The sequence below is a fragment of the Aquarana catesbeiana genome, linkage group LG04, assembly GCF_042186555.1.
Source record: "Aquarana catesbeiana isolate 2022-GZ linkage group LG04, ASM4218655v1, whole genome shotgun sequence".
Taxonomy (NCBI): domain Eukaryota; kingdom Metazoa; phylum Chordata; class Amphibia; order Anura; family Ranidae; genus Aquarana; species Aquarana catesbeiana.
In genome coordinates this window covers 491,394,264-491,413,595 of record NC_133327.1, presented here as the reverse complement: position 1 = coordinate 491,413,595, position 19,332 = coordinate 491,394,264, and the positions used below count along the sequence as shown (strand labels likewise).

The following is a 19,332-nucleotide window of genomic DNA, read 5'->3' as shown; positions in this document are numbered from 1 at the left end:
GGGCTGAACGAAAAAAAGAGATTGATCGGTGGGTATGCCCACCATTAGAATACATCCACCCACTTCTAATGATGTGCATATATGTCGAAGCATTGGGGCATCCACCCCAAAAGTTAGGAGCAAATTGCTCCTTCGCCCCTGCTGCCTCCATGCTTCAGCATATATGCTCTTTTTTTTAACTGTGGTGGTGAAATCACCTCCGACAGCTCTGGAGTCACGGCTTTATGTATCGTGGGAGCAAACGCTGTTGCTGTCAAGATAAATAAATCTGCGCTGCAGCTGAATGGCGTACCTGAAAACAAAAAAATGGTTAACAATAAAACACAGTAAACAGTAAAGTATAAAAAATTGCATACCTGAAAAGCAAACATGATAAAACATAATAACAATAAAACATTGCAGAATAGAATACAATAAAAAAGAGCAGAACAATAGAGAGAGAATAGAGAGAGAGAGAGAGAACAATAAAACAACAACTATTTTTGTTTTTTTATTTTATATATATTTTTTTTTTTCTTTTTACACTTTTTTTTGTAACTGTAACTTTTATAACTGTAACCGGTTCCAGGTTCGGGTCTCTCAAAATGCGATGGCATCTTGGGAGACCCTGTGAAAGTGTGCCTAGTCTGTGCAATGCTGTACCCTACGCTAATACTTAACTAGTGTATGGTAGCGTTCAAAACATTTACCAATGCAAAGACCAGCATTGTCAGGACAGGAGGGACAATAATGTTGGGTGTCACGCCTATATCCGCACTTGCTGCAAACACAACATCTTTTTTGGGGGGGTTCATTGGGTACTCGGGAGGACATAAAGAAAATGCCTCTCATGCAGCCGACTGCATTTGGTTGGGGATGTGAATGGGGGAAGTACGGGTGCTGCAGAAGTGGTGGGTTCCCAATTAGGATTGGCGAAAGCAGCAGGAAGGGCACTATGGGCATGACGGGCCTGTGTTTGTCTTCTTCTTTGTGGCAGCGGGACACTACTTGTGCTTGCCACCTCACCAGCTTGAACTGCACTTATGGGACTCGCCACATCACCAAGTGTTACTGCAGTGCTGGTTTGACTATGACCAGGGTGTACTAGGCCGCTGGTGCTTGCCAGTTCACCAGAAGGAAAAGGGGCGCTAGTACTGCTACGCTCCATACGAGGGACCTGCGGTTCCTGCACCTCAACAACAGCAGAAGAAGATTGGGGTCAGGTACGCCTGACCTTGGCAGGGACCACAACTCCGTCATCAGAGCTATCTGTCATGGAGCCGCTGTCGTCTACAGGATCGTATTCTGAGCCTGAATCTGACAGATGAGTGACTTCCCCTTCACTATCTGTCATGCTCAGAAATGTGTAGGCCTCTTCACTACTGTACCTTCGATTTGCCATTTTGGGCTCTAAATTTAGTGGTACAGTAGTGAGACTCACAGGTAAAAAAGCTCCTAACTGTTAGCAACTGATTCAAACGCTACCAAAAAAATTGTTAGCGATCGCAGGGATCAGGCCTGACTCTGCGAATGCTGCAGTTATGTGTTTAGTGTTTTGTAAGTGACAGTGATCGATCGATACTGCACTTGGGTGGGCTGGGCTGGGCCGGGCGGAGGGGCAAAACTCAGGTGCTAGCAGGCATCTGGGCTGATCCCTCTAACACTGCGTTTTTGGGAACCCTAAACTGCTGGGGACGCTAGTATAGATCTGATCAGATCAGATATCGATCCGTTCAGATATTATACCACTAATGGAGGTGTATGCTGCGTGCGTGGGTATTAGCGGTACTGGCACTAACCTGATGCTGCCTGGGGCGACCCAGACCCTATCTGACCCTAAAACCTAACTTGTATCACCCGCCGGGTGATCAGGGGGTTAAACCTTTATTAGGTAATAAACGGCGGGTGCCCTGACACTATAAAAAATAAACGAACTAACCAGCGTCACCCGTAACAGTTATACTGTGATCACTGGTGAAAGGGTTAACTGGGGGGCAATCAGGGGGTTAAAACATTTTATTAGGTAGTATATGGGGGTCCCTGATGCTGTAAAACGCTGACGGTGAACCTAAATACTTACCTCCCTAACTAGCGTCACCTGTGACACTAATACAGCGATCAGAAAAACGATCGCTTAGTGACACTGGCGACGGGGGGGGGGGGGTGATCAAGGGGTTAAAACTTTTTTAGGGGGGGTTAGGGGGGTACCCTAGACCTAAAGGGGCCTAACACTAACTGCCCTACCACTTATAACTGTCACAAAATGACATCAATGCAATAATCAGAAAAAAAAAACTGCTATTGGTGTCACTGTGACAGGGGGTGCAGGGGGGTGATCGGGGGGTGATCGAGGGGTGACTGGGGGGTGAAATGTGTGCCTAGAGTGTTCTACTGTTAGTGTAGTGTTGGTGCATTTACTTGGATGCCTTCTCTCCTCGGCGCCGGAACGAAAAGACCGACACGAGGAGAGATGACATCACTTACTCTGCCTCTGTTTACATTACAGAGGCAGAGGAAGATTGTCATTCGTTGGGAGCGATCGCGAGGGGGTGGCCATGAATGAGTGGCCTCCCCCTCAGCACGGATCGCTCCCCTAATGATGCCGACTGCCTCGGGCACCCTCCACCCGTGGGAGGCAAATCACGTACCAGGTACGTGATTTTGCCTGCCCGTGCCATTCTGCCGCAGTATATCTGCGCTAGGCGGTCGGCAAGTGGTTAACACACCTTTGTCTCATAGCAAACTATTGGGGGATGTGTTTCTACTTATGTGTATTGTAAGTTGGGAGTGAGAAGATGGCAAGTCTACCCTGAAAGGTCATATCTCTGAGTCACCTAGTCTGGGTTAATGATTAGATAACTAGCTCATGCTAATTAGGTTTCTGGTTACAGTTTGTAGTGTAAGCCTGCTGTATATATTTGTGTGTCACCTCAAATAAATCAGTTCAGTCCATGTTCAGCAACCAAACGAGTATTGTCTTGTTTGGGTTTGTTAGCGGTTGGAATATCTTATATCTATATTCAGACTGGGCGGAATCAGTATATGACAAAAGTACTCAAGCAGAGTGTGGGACGTTTCATTACACCAACATTTACAGAAGATTTATAAGGAATTTCTCCAAGGTAATTGCTCAAATTATACAGCCAACAAAGAAAGAGATGCCCTTTTTTGTGGTCACCTGGGGCACAGGCTTTAGTAAACTCAAAACTCTCTTCACTTCTGCACCAATCCTGGTACATCCAGATCCTGAGCTACCTTTCATCATAGAAGTTGATGCTTCAGATTCTGTGGAAGCTATCCTTTCTCAGCGAATTAGAGAAAAGATGCAGCTTCATCCTTGTGCCTATTTCTCTCGACTGATATCTTCAGCCGAGAAGAATTATGACATTGGAAACAAGGAGCTGCTGGCAATTAAGGAAGCATTTTCTGAGTGGAGGCATCTGCTAGAAAGGGCTAAGCACCCTGTAACCATTCTCATGGATCATAAAAATGTAGAATTTATTCATTCTGCCAAAATCTCATCTAGACAAGCACGTTGGACCCTATTCTTCAACTTTATTTCATACCGCCCTGGGTCAAGGAATGGTAAGGCTGATGCCCTATTGCTTGTTAATGTTGTCTGGGCCTCTCCAGGAAAGCAACTCTGAATGTATGATCCTGCCTCAAAAGAACTTTCTAGGGGCCACAAGTTCTAAGACATTTTTTAATCTTCTCAAGGAGGGGTATGAGAATGACCCACTTCTGAATCATCTTCCTAAGGACATCAACCATCCTCCTAAGGACATTAAGTACAAAAATGGCTTATGGACTTAAGCGCATCACCTCTATGTACCTGAATCAGTTTGGGTAGAAGCCCTCAGGTTGGTTCATGACTCTAAACTTGCTGGTCATTAGTGGCCTGGGTACAAGAAAGGTGTTAAGAGTTATGTGGCCTCGTGTCTAACCTGTGCTTGCAATAAGACACCCTGATCTTCTCCTATAGGATTACTTCAACCACTGCCTGTTCCATCAAGATCATGGGGGTCAATTTCTATAGACTTTGTGGTTGGTCTTTCCCCTTCAAAAGGGATGACCACTATCCTGGTACCTGGTACCTTTGATGCTTTCTGAGTTATCTTCAGGATAATTGGGTGGATTACCTTCATGCCTTTCACATAGGTGACAAAGTTTGGTTATCTACCAAACATTTGAAGGTTCATGTTCCATCTAAGTTGGGTCAAAAGTTTGTGGGCCATTTTGAGATTTCTGCTCAAATCAACCTGGTCACTTTTTGCTTAAAACCTCCTGACAATGAAGATTGAATGAAGTTTCACCCTGTTATTCAGATATCACCACTCAAATCATTTTATGAAAATCCTTATTCTCTGAGAATTCATTTTCTTTCTCCACCTGTTGAGGTACAGGGTGAAGAAGATTTTGTGATGGAGAAAATTCTTGACTCCAGGATCTTTATGAACAAATTGCAATATTTGGTTCAATGGGAAGGATATGGGCCAGAAGAAAGTTCTTGGGAACCTGAAGAGAATATTCATGCCCCTAGATTAACAAGGGAATTCCAGTAGAGGTTTCCTCACAAACCTGGCCATAAAACTTCCAGGGGACTTGAACCTAGGACCTCTTCCTAGACAATTCCTTGAACGAACCTGCCTTGAATCTTATTTGCCTTAAACCTTGAACTTTTTGCTCCTCCCATGAACTTCCTGATTTAAGCCATGTCTCTTCACTTCCTGGTTGCCAGATTATTGTGCCTTCTCCAGCCAATATCTTACTCTTGTTTCTCCTGCTGCTGACCGTATCTTCACTACCATTCATTACCAACATTTGGCTTGTTCCTTCACTACACTTCTGCTTAATCCCAACCTGCAACTGTTCATTACCGACCTTTGGCTTGTTCCTAGACTACACTTCTACTTGATCCCTACCTGCTCTTGGACCCTGGCTTGCTCACCTCCTGGTGGGGCTATCCTGAGAACCACGACCTGGTACTAACATGCAGCAAAGTTCATCTCCACCATCAGGAACTCTGGTGAATAACGGTTAGTACTTAGACCCCGCACCACAGGTGAACCCTTGTCATCAGCCTGGGTGATCTGCGTGAACATCTCTTTCACTTAGTGGGTGCTGCTCCAATGCTATAGCTACTGGCCTCCGAGCCTGACTCCAGATCTTGACACAGACGCTGCTGGCCCCCTCACAGTGCCATGGGAATGTCTACCTCTCCTTGTTGGCCTCCCAGACATGATGAGGGGGTCTTGTTACTGAAATGTAATAGAGAAGGGGAAATGTGAACTTGGATGCACTTTAATCAATGGAAAGTGGTGTTTGGTGCACTTTAACATGAGCACTCACTACAAAGACACACTCCACTGACACACTTCAATATACTGCAGTAAAACTGCACTGACACAGTTTAATATACTGCAGTAAAACTGCACTAACGCACTTTAATATACTGCCGTAAAAGTGCACTAATGCACTTTAATATGCTGCAGTAAAAGTTCACTAAGGTACTTCAATATGCTGCATTAAAACTGCACTAACACACTTCAATATACTACAGTAAAAGTGCACTAACGCACTTCAATATACTGCCATAAAAGTACACTAACGCACTTCAATATACTGCCGTAAAAGTGCACTAACACACTTCATTATACTGCAGTAAACGTGCACTAACGCACTTTAATATACTGCAGTAAACATGCACTAATGCACAACAATATACTGCAGTAATCGTGCACTAATGTACCTTATTGTACTGCAGTAAACGCACACTAACGCAGTTCAATATACTGCACTAAACATGCACTAGCACACCTCAATATACTGCAATAAACGTGCACTAATGTACAACAATATACTGCAGTAAATGTGCACTAACGCGCCTCAATATACTGCAGTGAACGTGCACTAACACACTTCAATATACTGCAGTAAACATGCACTAATGCATAACAATATACTGCAGTAAATGTGCACTAACGCATGTCAATATACTGCAGTAAACGTGTACTGCAGTAAACATGCACTAACACACCTCATTATACTGCAGTAAACATGCACTAACACAGTTAAATACACTGCAGTAAATGTGCACTAACGCACCTCAATATACTGCAGTAAACATGCACTAACGCACCTCAATGTACTTCAGTAAATCTGCCCTAAAACACTAAAGTAAAAATGAATGGTTGCATTACACTATCACTATATTCACACTATACCTGCACTCTACACTCACAATAGAATCACAAAAGCACTGTTCTATCGATCTCCACTCCAATATCACACTGTAAATGGGGGGTGGGTCTATGAGCAGTGAGCCATTATTACAGTGCCTTAAAAATGATTCATACCCCTTGCAATTTTCCACATTTTGCCATGTTACAACCAAAAATGTAAATGTATTTTATTGGGATTTTATGTGATAGACCCAAAGTGGCACATAATTGTGAAGTGGAAGGAAAATGATAAATGGTTTTCAACATTTTTTTACAAATAAATTAAGTTCATTTGTATTCAGCCCCTCTGAGTCAATACTTTGTAGTACCACCTTTCTCGGCAATTACAGCTGCAAGTCTTTTTGGGGATATCTCTACCAGCTTTGCACATCTAGAGAGTGACATTTTAGCCCATTCTTCTTTGCAAAGTAGCTCAAGCTCTGTCAGATTGGATGTAGAGTGTCTGTGAACAGCAATTTTCTCAATTCTCAATTGGATTTAGGTCTGGACTTTGACTGAGCCACTCTAATGCCCCGTACACACGGTCGGATTTTCCGATGGAAAATGTCCGATCGGAGCGTGTTGTCGGAAATTCCGACCGTGTGTGGGCTCCATCGGACATTTTCCATCTGATCTTCCGACACACAAAGTTGGAGAGCAGGAGATAAAATTTTCCGACAACAAAATCCGATCGCGTCAATTCCGACCGTGTGTGGCCTGTTCCGACGCACAAAGTGCCACGCATGCTCAGAAGAAATTCCAAAACGGAACAGCTCGTTCTGGTAAACTTAGCGTTCGCAATGGATACAGCACTTTCGTCATGCTGCAATGTTAAAAATGGTTTAATACAGCGCACTCTCTTCTTCTTTATAATGTGACAAGAATTAAGTAGTTTTGCTGCTCATATTCACACACACTTCTCACAAAGTTTTATTTTTGTTTTTTTATTGGGATTCCCTGAATATATTGTTATTAGTTGTCACATCTGACAGAATTTTTTTTTTTATTTAATTTTTTTGGGGATTTCAAGCCTTTTATTTTTTTTAATGTTTGAATTTTTTCAAAGGCTGATCTTTGTTCAATGTTATTTTTATTTTTACTCCAGAATATTTTTGTGTGTGTTTTGTGTGTCAAGTTACCCCAACACCATTGATATCTTTTATTATTTAATCTCAAGGAGATTGTTTGGTGTTGGTGTCCCTTGTTCATTTCACATTGTATATTTGAAATGTACCTGAATCCTCACAAACCAACTGTCCTTTTTGAAGTAAAACACATAGGAGAGTATAATTCAAAACAAAAATCCTTTATTAAGGGCTCAGAACCAAACAAAGAGGAAGGCAACACTGGATCAACAGGAGAAATTAGCGAAGCCTGGGACCCCCACGGCAGACATCAATTCTTGAACATCAAAATCGGTGGCCTGAGGAGTCCATATGTAAGGGAGGGCAGTCTGGTCCAGAATTCGCAGAGATTCGGATAGCAGCAGATGACATCTGTGTCCCCAGGCTGTGGTACCACAAGAGGCTGCATTTTTTGGCCGACCAGACTGGATCCAGGGTCCTCACTTACTGGTCTTCCTTTCACGCTTCATTCCGGGCTGTGGCTGTGCAGTTGGAGATGTGGCAGGAGGAGGAGTAGGACCTGGAGGAGGACTGGGAGGACCTGGAGGAGAAGGAGGAGGAGGACCTGCAGGAGGAGGAGGAGGACCATTGCAAAGGTGTGTCTGAGCTGTCATTTGGCCCCTCATACCTTTGTTAAGAGCCTCCAATATGAGCGCCTCACACAAGACTTGTTGGCCCTCCTCCATCCTCTGCATTTTATATGCAATGACGGCAGCAATGTCCTCCTCCACGGTCTGTCGTGCTCCCAGGACCTCTGTAGCCCTCCAAAAGAGTCCTCCGGTAGCCTCCTCTAGGGCACTCCTCCTACTGCCACTTTCTCTTTTCAGGGGGGGTGGAGGGACCTGCAGATCAGCCAGTCGGCTCGGCCCGGCCATCTCCTGGCTGAGACTTCCCTGTGTATGAAAAAGGGACATGGTTGTAATGTTTTGCTTCATCAATCACAATCCTAAATTAGTACTCCAAACTAATATCTAGTTAACATCATTGATTGGACAAGCAGAAATATTTAGAGGAATGCTATACCTGGCTCAATCTGGGCTCCTCCACATGTTGCCTGGAAGGCCCAGGTTGGGCGTCAGAAGCCTCAGCCGGGGGGGAAGGAAGCGTGGAAGGAAGACTGGAGAGGGATGGCCTGGGTTCAGTCTGGCCTGCCAGAAAATGCAACCTGCGTAGTACAACATCCTGGGGACATAGATGTCATCTGCTGCTCCGGATCTCTGTGAATCCAGGACTTTCTTGCGCTCCCTTACATATGTGCTCCTCAGGCCACCAATGAAGATCTTCAAATAGGTGATGTCTGCCGTGGGGATCACCTGCTTCACAATTTCACACAATTGCTCCAGTGCTGCCTTCCTCTTTGCTTGGTTTTTGTAATGTGGGTGGTTAATCTCCCACAGACATGGCAGCTCCCTTAAGATATCTATGAATACTGACATGAAGTCATTGTCTTTCACTAAGATATCCATGTTCACTGCAAGACACAACACAAGACAAAGCCTAATGTCAGACAAAACTCTCCTAATCTTGTTACAATATAGGCTTCAATGTAGAAGCAGTATAGGCACAAGTTTGTCTCTTACCTTCGTTCTTACGATCGGCGCGTCCAATGCTCCTTCCTCCGCTCACAGATCGTACGTAATACGCACGCGTGTTACACTTTATACACACTGCGCATGCGTGTAACTCCGCCCGCCCCTGACGTTCTTTCTAGTCTATTCCCCACCCCTTTTCGTTCGGCGCAGTGGGTGAAGAGCACATGGCGGAGTTAGAGCAGGTGCGTGCTAATTGCAGGAACGAGGAGGAGGAGGAAAGCCCGGATCCGGACACGTCACGATCCAGAAGGAGACGTTTTAAGGCCACAAATATGTCCTTTGGAGAGATGTTGGAGATGGTCGACATCATGAAGAAGTCCGACTATGACGGAAAGTATGGGCCTTACCCCAACCCCAACATCAGAAAGGCAAAGATCATGGCGAAAGTGGTCAAAAGCCTTCACAAGAATTTCGGGGGAACGACGATCGAAAGATCAGCTCAGGAAGCGGTGGTCGGACCTGAAGTTAAGAGAGCCAGAGCAGTACCGAAAGATCCGGAGAGTGCTGCAAAAAAGTAAGTAGTTGTGCTGTGTTCCAATTCTTTCTGTCTTTATTGCGTTCGTGCTGCTCCATATGCTTTCATAATTGTACAGTTTAAAAGGGCAACTTTAATGTTCATGGGCCCATTATTTGTTCGTATCAAACATTTTTCTTTCGGCCTCTAAAACACCATTGTTTAGGCCATATGCATTTTCCCACATTTTTTTTTGGCCTACTTGGATGCCAAATAGTTGTTTGTGTAGATGGGTTTGTTACTAGAATGAAATGCCAACTAGATTCTGTGTAAGGAGAGGACACTCAGCAGCTGTTTTCACATCTGGACACTGGAGCACTAGTGTGGGACACAAGAACACAATTTTTATTAGGGGGCCACACAGGTGCTCCAGTGTATACTATAGGGGGGTCTCCATCTGTGAAGCTTGTACTAAACAGGTAAAGTATTGCAGCTTGACAAAGGCCAATAAAAAAAATACATCTTGGAACTCTGCTAAAATAGACAATTGTACCCCACTTCCAAGCAATGTTTCCTATTTCTAGTTCTGCCATCAAATATCTGTGTGCTAATTATACCATTTTTGTTTTACATAGGGGAGAAAAGACTCGGAGGACACCCCTCATCCGAGGAGACCATAGACCCTCCACCTCTGAAAGAAGGGGAACTAACACCAACACAAGAAGTGCAGGAGGAAGAAGAAGATGTGGTGGAGATTGGCACCACAACAGGTGAGTGTCTGCGACCACAGGCTCAGGTAAAAGAGATGGATGGTGGCAGATTTTTGAGACCTGTTTTGTTTTCTTTCTCTCTTTTTAGGTGATCGTGATGTTGTGGATCCAGAACGTTTCACATCAGAAAGTGCCCAGATCCTGATCGGGGAGATCATGGGGTGTAATGTCGAACTGCAAAACATACAGCAAAAAATCAATGATGTTATTAAAAAAAATAATAACATCATTGATGTTTTGGGGCGAATTTAAAACTCCACAAAATCACTTTTTGGATTGTGGTCCAATCTTTTAAATTTTTTTGCAATGTTTTGAAAAGCCAAATTTGGAGGATGCACACAGTGTGCCAACATGTGCTATCTGCCATCACGGGAGATCAATGGACGCGTTTTGGGGGTGCAACCCCTTCCTCAATTATAAAGTAGCGTTGAGGAAGGGCTTGCTCCCCCAAAACACGTCCCTTGATCCCCCCTGATGGCAGATAGCACATGTTGACATTCGTAAATTGGTGTGCATCTTCCAAATTTGGCTTTTCCAGGGGTGATTTCCCCCCATCTGAACGCTATATCAAACCCAGTTCCTAAATACTGATGTCTGATATAGCCTTCAGGTTTTACCTAATGTGAACTTTGTAAGTTCAAGTTTTTTGGCTTTCTTGTTGGTTTTACACAGGCCTGTTTTATCTGAAATGGACATTTCGATTTTTGATAATGCTACTGCAAAAATTGTTATACAACAAACATGTTGGTTTGTTTTAAAAACCTTTGGTAAATGCACATGTGATTGTGCAGGTATAAAAAAGTTGCTTACTCAAGAATGTGTGGATTATTGTCTCAACACTACAATACAACACTTTTGGGGTGATGTAATTGCTGTTTTCTGCAAAAATGGGTGTTATTTCCTAAGGGCAAATCCTCTTTGCACTACAAGTGCAGTTTCAGTGCAGTTGCAAGTGCACTTGTAGTGAAATGTGTTTTTGCATTTAGGAAATAACAGCCAACAGTGCTTTGTTTAAGGTTACACAATCACGACATTTTCTGGACTCAACACATTTCTGTCAGGGTCAGCTAAAACAAACACAAGCAGTAAATGTCCACCAAGAATTTCTTTTTTTTTATTATAAAAAGGCTTCACAGATTTTCTGGCATATTGATAGCCCCCCTACCCGCAAAGAACTCCAGGTAGCGTAACCGGACATCACGGGCACTCAGGGAGGGCAAGCCAGGACGGCCACTTTCAAGCGCCGTCAGTGTGGTTTGATGTAGGATTCCGGCCTCAGGCCCAACTGAGCCAGCATAGTTGGCCGAATGTTTCCTTAAAAAGTTATCTAGAACACAGCACGCCAGTATAATATGGTTCAGTTTATACTCCGCCATATGGATGTGTCAGAAATAGTCGGAACCGGCTGGCCAGGATTCCAAATGTGTTCTCCACCACTCTTCGGGCTCTGGCCAGCCGGTAATTAAAAACCCTCTGTTCCGGGGTGAGGGTCCTCATTGGGAATGGCCGCATCAGGTGGTCCCCCAGCGCAAACGCTTCATCAGCAACGAACACAAATGGGAGTCCTTCAACATTGTCCTCTGGAGCTGGCAAGTCCAAGCTTCCATTCTGGAGACGCCTGTAAAACTCTGTCTGGGCGATGACTCCACCATCGGACATCCGGACATTCTTCCCCACGTCCACATACAGGAAGTCGTAATTAGCCGACACCACCGCCAACATCACTATACTATTGAACCCCTTGTAATTATAATAGTACAACCCCAAGTTGGGTGGTGGGACGATGTGGACGTGTTTCCCATCAATTGCCCCTCCGCAGTTAGGAAAGTCCCACCGCTGGGCAAAGTGGGAGGACACAGTCTGCCATTCCTGTGGTGTGGAAGGAAACTGTTGAGGAAAAAACAATAAACATTATTATTTTTTCACAGAAACATGGCAAGCAGATTAGGCACAAACATTATGTGGCAACCTCCAGATAGCATTTAGTAAGGGGAATGTAACAAGGCCAAAGTATAAGGTACACCTATCATATTCCCCCTCCCCCCCTCTCATGGGCCATTTCTAACATTATAGGGGGGGGGGAATCTTGGACAGGTAACCCTCTTCACTTCATTGAGAGCTGAATGCCTAAATAATGGGTATTACTTGAAACAGCCCCTCCTTAGTTACGCTATTGGCAGACCACTGGACAGGTAAGAAGTGTCATAATACAAAGATATAAATACACATTGTACACATTTGAGGACATTTGGACATTCTGCTATTACCTATCAAGATAATAATAGGATACAAAAACTTGAAACAGTACCATTGGAAAGTATACAGGCAGGCCCTTGCACTACATGCTTTGGGGAATTCATCCATAAATCTGACCAGTAAAGAGGTGGGTATAGTGTGTATGGGTTTGGCAAAGTCAGCAGATAGATGATTGAGGATACATAGAGAATTGGGTTCAGCTGACTTAGCAGTTGGGGGAGGGAGGGTTACAAAAAATTATTTGGGGACACCAAAAAAAAAAGCCTCTGGCACTCTGCCTGAATTTAAATCAAAAATAACATTTCCAAACATTTTAGGGGGTGTTTGGGGTAAAGCACTACTATAGAGCTGATAAAATACATTGTTAAGTGACTACATGAGGTGAATATAGGCCAGGAAAGACCATGCTGGGGAGGTTATTGAAGGGCAAATATGTATGAAGGACCTAAAATAATAATTACATAAAAATCCAGCATGCATGAGGACAAAGGGGACATTCACAGCATATTCCAATCATAGTAATTAGGGAATGAGGAAAGAAATACAATATATTAGCAAACATTCAATACAATAAAATGTGACATTAAAGGATAAAAATCTTACCTTCATATACTCCTTCTGCAGGACCTGGATGATGGCAGAACAGATCTTTGGGATAATGATACCCAGAGCCTGGGGGGAGATGCCTGTCGAGAACTTCAAGTCCTGCAGGCTTCTCCCTGTCGCCAAATACCGCAGGGTAGCGACCAACCTCTGCTCCGGAGTGATGGCTTGCCTCATGCAGGTATCCTTCCTGCTGATATAGGGGGTCAGCAAAGCCAACAAACGGTGAAACACGGGGTCCGTCATCCTGAGAAAGTTCCTGAAATCATCAGGATTATTCTCACGGATCTCACGGAGCAAAGGCATATGAGAGAACTGGTCACGCTGAAGCAACCAATTCTTGGTCCATGAACTCCTCCCCACCCTGTTCATGGACTGGACTTGTGTCAAGGTCAGGACCCCAACACCAAGCCCCCGCACAGCACGAACCCTACGAGGAGTACGCATACGAAACATGGCTAGAAAACGGTCGGCTGCTCAGAACGAAGTAACAGAACGTACTGAAGAACAGCAAGGCCTGTGAAGAGCGACCTGAAAACCAGTAACGAACGAACAAGAATACAATGACTACTTAAAGTCACGCGGAACTTGCTTGCACGCACTGAAGAGCAGATACAAACCCACAAGCACAAACTGAACAGCAGAAAACGATCTGAAAGCCACGAGTCTAAAAAAGCGCGAATCGTCTCTCACCAAACTTTTACTAACACGAGATTAGCAAAAGGAGCCCAAAGGGTGCCGCGCTTGGTTCTGAACCGGCCTTTTCTAGTCTCGTCGTACGTGGTGTACGTGACCGCGTGGTTGGCGATCGGAAATTCCGACAACTTTGTGCGACCGTGTGTAGACAAAAAAAGTTTGAGCCAACATCCGTCGGAAAAAATCCTAGGATTTTGTTGTCGGAATGTCCGAACAAAGTCCGACCGTGTGTACGCCCTATAACACATGAATATGCTTTTATTTAAACCATTCCATTGTAGCTCTGGCTGTATGTTTAGGGTCATTGTCCTGCTGGAAGGTGAACCTCCGCCCTAGTCTCAAGTCTTTTGCAGACTATAACAGGTTTTCTTCTAAGATTGCCCTGTATTTGGCTCCATTCATCTTCCCATCAACTCTGACCAGTTTTTCTGTCCCTGCTGAAGAAAATCATCCCCACAACATGATGCTACCACCGCCATGTTTCACAGTGGGGATAGTGTGTTCAGGGTGATGTGCAGTGTTAGTTTTCCACCACAGAGAGCATTTTGCTTTGAGGCCAAAAAATTCAATTTTGGTCTCATCTGACCAGAGCACCTTCTTCCACATGTTTGCTGTGTCCCCAACATGGCTTCTCGCAAACTGCAAACAAGACTTGTTATGGCTTTCTTTCAAAAATGGCTTTCTTCTTGCCACTCTTCCATAACGGCCAGATTTGTGGAGTGCACAACTAATAGTTGTCATGTGGACAGATCCTCCCACCAGAACTGTGGATATCTGCAGCTCCTCCAGAGTTACCATGGGCCTCATGGCTGCTTCTCTGATGAATTTTTTTCTTGCCCGGCCTGACAGTTTAGGTGGACGGCCATGTCTTGGAAGACTTGCATTGTGCTATACTCTTTCCATTTTCGGATGATGGATTGAACAGTGCTCCGTGAGATGTTCAAATCTTGGGGTTTTATTTTATAACATAACCCTGCTTTAAACTTCTTTACAACTTTATCCCTGACCTATCTGGTGTGTTCCTTGACCTACATGATGTTCACTAAGGTTCTCTAACAAACCTCTGAGGGCTTTACAGAACAGCTGTATTTATACTGATTTTAAATTACACACAGATGGACTCTATTTACTATTAAGGTGACTTATGAAGGCAATTGGTTCCACTAGATTTTAGTTAAGGGGGGCATCAGAGTAAAGGGGGCTGAATATAAATGCACGCCACACTTTGCATGTTTTGGTTGTAACTTGACAATGTGGACAATTTCAAGGGGTAGGAATACTTTTTAAGGTACTGTAGGCACAGCCGTCATTGCTTTCTCCAATCATGGCTTTGACAGTGTTCTGTGCCCTGATTGGGCAAATCCTTCATTGCTTCAGCCAATCAGGGCTTCCAATGTGTGGTGCATAGTGCGTGTTGGCGTGATCGGAGGGCCAAACAAACATTCAAACGCCCCAACAATTCGGGTGTTCACTGAACGGCAAACAGCCAATGTTCAGCCTGAATTCATGCTTGAACCGTTTGCACAACACTACTAGGTAAATGCAGGTATTTATACAATGTATACTGTATTTAAAATGCATTAAATATTTTAAAAAATAATTAAAATTAATTGAGCAGGGCCCTCTTAACCCTCTTATATTGAATTGTATTGTTACTGTATTGTCTCCTTTATATTGTAAAGCACTGCACAAACTGTTGGCACCATAGAAATCCTGTATTATAACAATAATATAATAAGTAAAAAATAACTTCATTCATTGGTGTTTTTTGTATTTTTCTATAGTTCATCTTTACAATAGCTGTCTTCGTAGGATTATTTAAAGTGCACACTGTAGTAAATGAAGCAAAGTAAAATGAATACATAGACACTAAATTTTGCTTATACTATAAAATGAATGAATTAGCATTTATAATTTGTGAAATAATTTTGAATTTTTTTTACCTAGCTGACATATTGATCCTCTAGCTTCCCTTTTTAGTCAATAACTGACCTAGAAAAAAATGTTGAATAAAAGGGATTTGAAGACTATGGTGGATACACATATTTGTGCTGAAAATTTTTGACTTGAAATTCCCTTTTTACGCTTTTTGTTTATCCATGTTGTGAGATGGTAATGTGTTTGCAGTGACTGTTATTCTTCCTAGAAGAATCCAGAAGGAAGAGAATGCAACCCAAGCACAGAAATCCAGCCATTCTGAGACCACGATGGCTAATCAGAATTATAACAACCTAGTCCAGACATCATCATGTGAGAAAGGTACAATTTTATACTTACAATGTATGCATAGAAAATAGCAGGACTGCAATATTGCCAATATACCCCCACTATAATATGACTTACAGATAATGATAATAAACAATAAACTGTTATGATAAAAATGTGCAAACACAGTGATGTATCGGAAAATCCTATTGTGTGTACATAGCTTTAGAGGTGCCTCTCTTCTCTTTTATACTCAGTTGTGGTATGAAACTACTCTTATATCAAGACATCGCTTGTATATCAATTCAAAATGTATTCAAAACCTTTATTGAATCTATAAGGTTGCCACTGCTAAGGGAAAGTCAAATGTTTTTTCTGTTAGTGTCTTCACTCCAATGCCCCGTATACGCGATCGGATTTTCCGACAACAAATGTTGAATGTGAACTTGTTGTCGGAAACTCCGACCGTGTGTATGCTATATCGAACATTTGCTGTCGGAATTTCCGCCCACAAATGTTTGAGAGCAGGTTCTCAAAAGTCCGATTGTATGTACACAAGTCCGTCGCACAAAAGTTCACGCATGCTCGGAATCAAGCAGAACTTCCTTTTTCTCGGCTCATCGTACGTTTTGTACGTCACCGCATTCTCACGTTCGGAATTTTGGGCCAACATTTGTGTGACCGTGTGTATGCAAGACAAGTTTGAGCCAACATTCTTTGGAAAAAAATCCACGGTTTTGTTGTCGGAAAATCCGATCGTGTGTACGGGGCATAAGATTAACCCTTCATATTTTGCCTCACTAACTGTGAAGAAACAAATCTAAAATTTTGGTTTACTTAGGAGGTTGATTTACTAAAATTGGAGAGTGCAAAATGTGGTGTAGCTGTGCATGGTAGCTAATCGACTTCTAACTTCAGCCTGTTCAATTAAGTTTTGGCAAAAAAAAAACATGGAAGCTGATTGGTTTCTATGCAGAGCTGTACCAGATGTTGCACTCTCCACTTTTAGTAAATCGTATAGTTACATAGTTAGTCAGGTTGAAAAAACACACAAGTTTATCTACTTCAACCAATAGAAAAGAAAGGAAACTAACTAATAGAAAACCTCCATATACACCATCCTATACCCACATTTTCTCCAGAAGAAGGCAAAAAATAACAATAAAGCATGATCTGATTTGTTCCAGCAGGGGAAAATCTCTCCCAGGGGGCAAGGATTGTAACAAGTTTTACCTATTCCCTGTACTAGCTAAAATAAAAAGAATGTTTTTTTGTTGTTGTTTTTGTTTTAGATATACTGTTATTTTTCAAAAATAAATATGGTAATTATTTGTTTTGTTTTTTTTACTTAAATACAGGTACCGTACCCAGGTCAGTGAGTGCTGCTAGTGAAAGCATTATCGCACTTACAAATACAAGTGAGTAAAAAAAAAAATATATATATTCTGTTAAGTTATACCAAAATGTCCTGGCCATACTGTCAGATTTTGATTTCCATATCTACATAATTTTCCAACAAGTATGTGGTGTTAAAGGGTTTGTAAACCCTCATTTTTTTTAAAATAACTAATATCATACTTACTTCCACTCTGTAATTCATTTTTCAAAGAGTGGCCCCGATCAGTGTGTTCTGGGGTCCCCTGGTGGCTCTCGTGGCTCCTCCTCGCATCGGTAAACCCCCTGGAAGAAGCGCGCTCCCGAGCCCAGCATTTGCGTCTATAGACACAAATGCTGGATTCGGCCCCGCCCCCCCCAGCACCTGTGTCTAATCAAGAGCCGAGAACCCCAGGCAGAGGGGAAGAGTGCGTCTCCGCCAAGGGAACGAAGGGCTCAGGTGAGTAAAACGGGGGTGGGGGTGGGAGGGGAGGCTGTGGAGCCGGTCACTGTCAGAGGTTTTTTCACCTTAATGCATAGGATGTGTGAAAAAACACAAGGGTTTACAACCCCTTTAAGGCTAAACAGCATATTAAAATTACATCTAATAAGGTAGGGTTTAACACTAGACAGCCCTTAAACACTTTGGGCCCATTCACACATGGGAAAACTGGTGATATGCAACATGTTCACATGCGTTGCTTCAAGGCAGCCCATTCATTTGAATGGCAGCACATTGCATCAACATTTGCATTTGGTTGAACTAGATGGACTTCTGGAGCCAATGGCTGCGCTGCTATCAATCTATCCAATCAAGAGCCGAGAACCCCAGGCATAGGAGAATAGCGCGACTTCGCCGAGGGAACGAAGGGCTCAGGTGAGTAAAACAGGGGGGGGGGGGGCTGTGGGGCCAGTCACTGTCAGATGTTTTTTCACCTTAGTGCATAGGATGCATTAAGGTGAAAAAACACAAGGGTTTACAACCCCTTTAAGACTTAACAGCCTATTAAAATTACAACTAATAAGGTAGGGTTTAACACTTTACAGCCCTTAAACACTTTGGGCCCATTCACACATGGGAAAACTGGTGATATGCAACATGTTCACATGCATTGCTTCAAGACAGCCCATTCGTTTGAATGGCAGCACATTGCATCAACATTTGCATTTGGTTGAACTAGATGGACTTGTGTCCTTTTTCAACCTGACTAACTATGTAACTATGTAAGGTAGATAGGTCCGGAAGCAGCATTCATGATGAACTGAATAGGGGATAGCCTATTTAAAGGTAAGCCAATGAGGAGGGAGTTGCAGTAGTAGAGGTGAGAGATAACCAGCGAGTAAATTAGGAGCTTTGTGGTGTCATTGGTTATTGGATTAATGGGATTCCCACGCCAAAATTGAAAACATTTAAAGCTGTGGGGTCCCCTTCAAAATCCATACCAGACCCTTATCCGAGCATGCAGCCATGCAGTCAGTTGAGCAAGAGCCCTCCCCACCTCCTGAACCATTCCAAGCCAACAAGGGAAGAGGCCCTTGTCTCCCTCAACATGGTGGGCTTGCTTTTGGGCAAGGGGGCTCTGCCTCCCCCAACCCAAAGCACCTTGACCCCATGTTGATGGAGACAAGGGCCTCTTCCCCACGACCCTGGGCTGTGTTTGTGGGGGTCTGTGGGCAGGGGGCTTATTGGAATCTGGAAGCCCCCTTTAACAAGGGGGACCCCAGATCCCGGCTCCCCCCTATGTGAATGAGTATAGGGTACATATTTCTCCTACCTATTCACCAATAAAATGTCAAAATAAAAAAAAAATAGTACACAGGTTTTTGACAAATCCTTTATTAAAAAAGCTTCACCCGAATGGCTGGCTTGCCATTTAACAGTTTTTATATCAGTAAGGGCGGGGCCACCTGGCAACATCCCCCCTTGTGATGTCACTGACCCAGCATGCACCAGTTGGTGACGTCACAAGGGGGCAGTGCCACCAGGTGATGTCACCAGTTGGCCCCGCCTTTACCTATAGGAACTGAAAAAACGGCAAGCCAGCCATTCGTCGGTTT

At 43.5% G+C, this 19,332-nt stretch overlaps 1 protein-coding gene across 4 annotated transcripts in view; it reads left to right on the top strand.

Moving 5' to 3' along the window:
• Positions 1 to 19,332, top strand: part of ARHGEF33 (Rho guanine nucleotide exchange factor 33) — a 583,069-nt gene that overhangs the window by 353,744 nt on the left and 209,993 nt on the right. For 2 of the 4 annotated variants that reach the window (XM_073627670.1, XM_073627672.1), the window contains 2 exons: positions 15,842 to 15,954; positions 17,259 to 17,318. In XM_073627670.1, the coding sequence (XP_073483771.1) occupies positions 15,842 to 15,954; positions 17,259 to 17,318 (173 nt within the window). The remainder of the gene's footprint in view (positions 1 to 15,841; positions 15,955 to 17,258; positions 17,319 to 19,332) is intronic. The other 2 variants (XM_073627671.1, XM_073627673.1) reach the window with 1 other exon arrangement.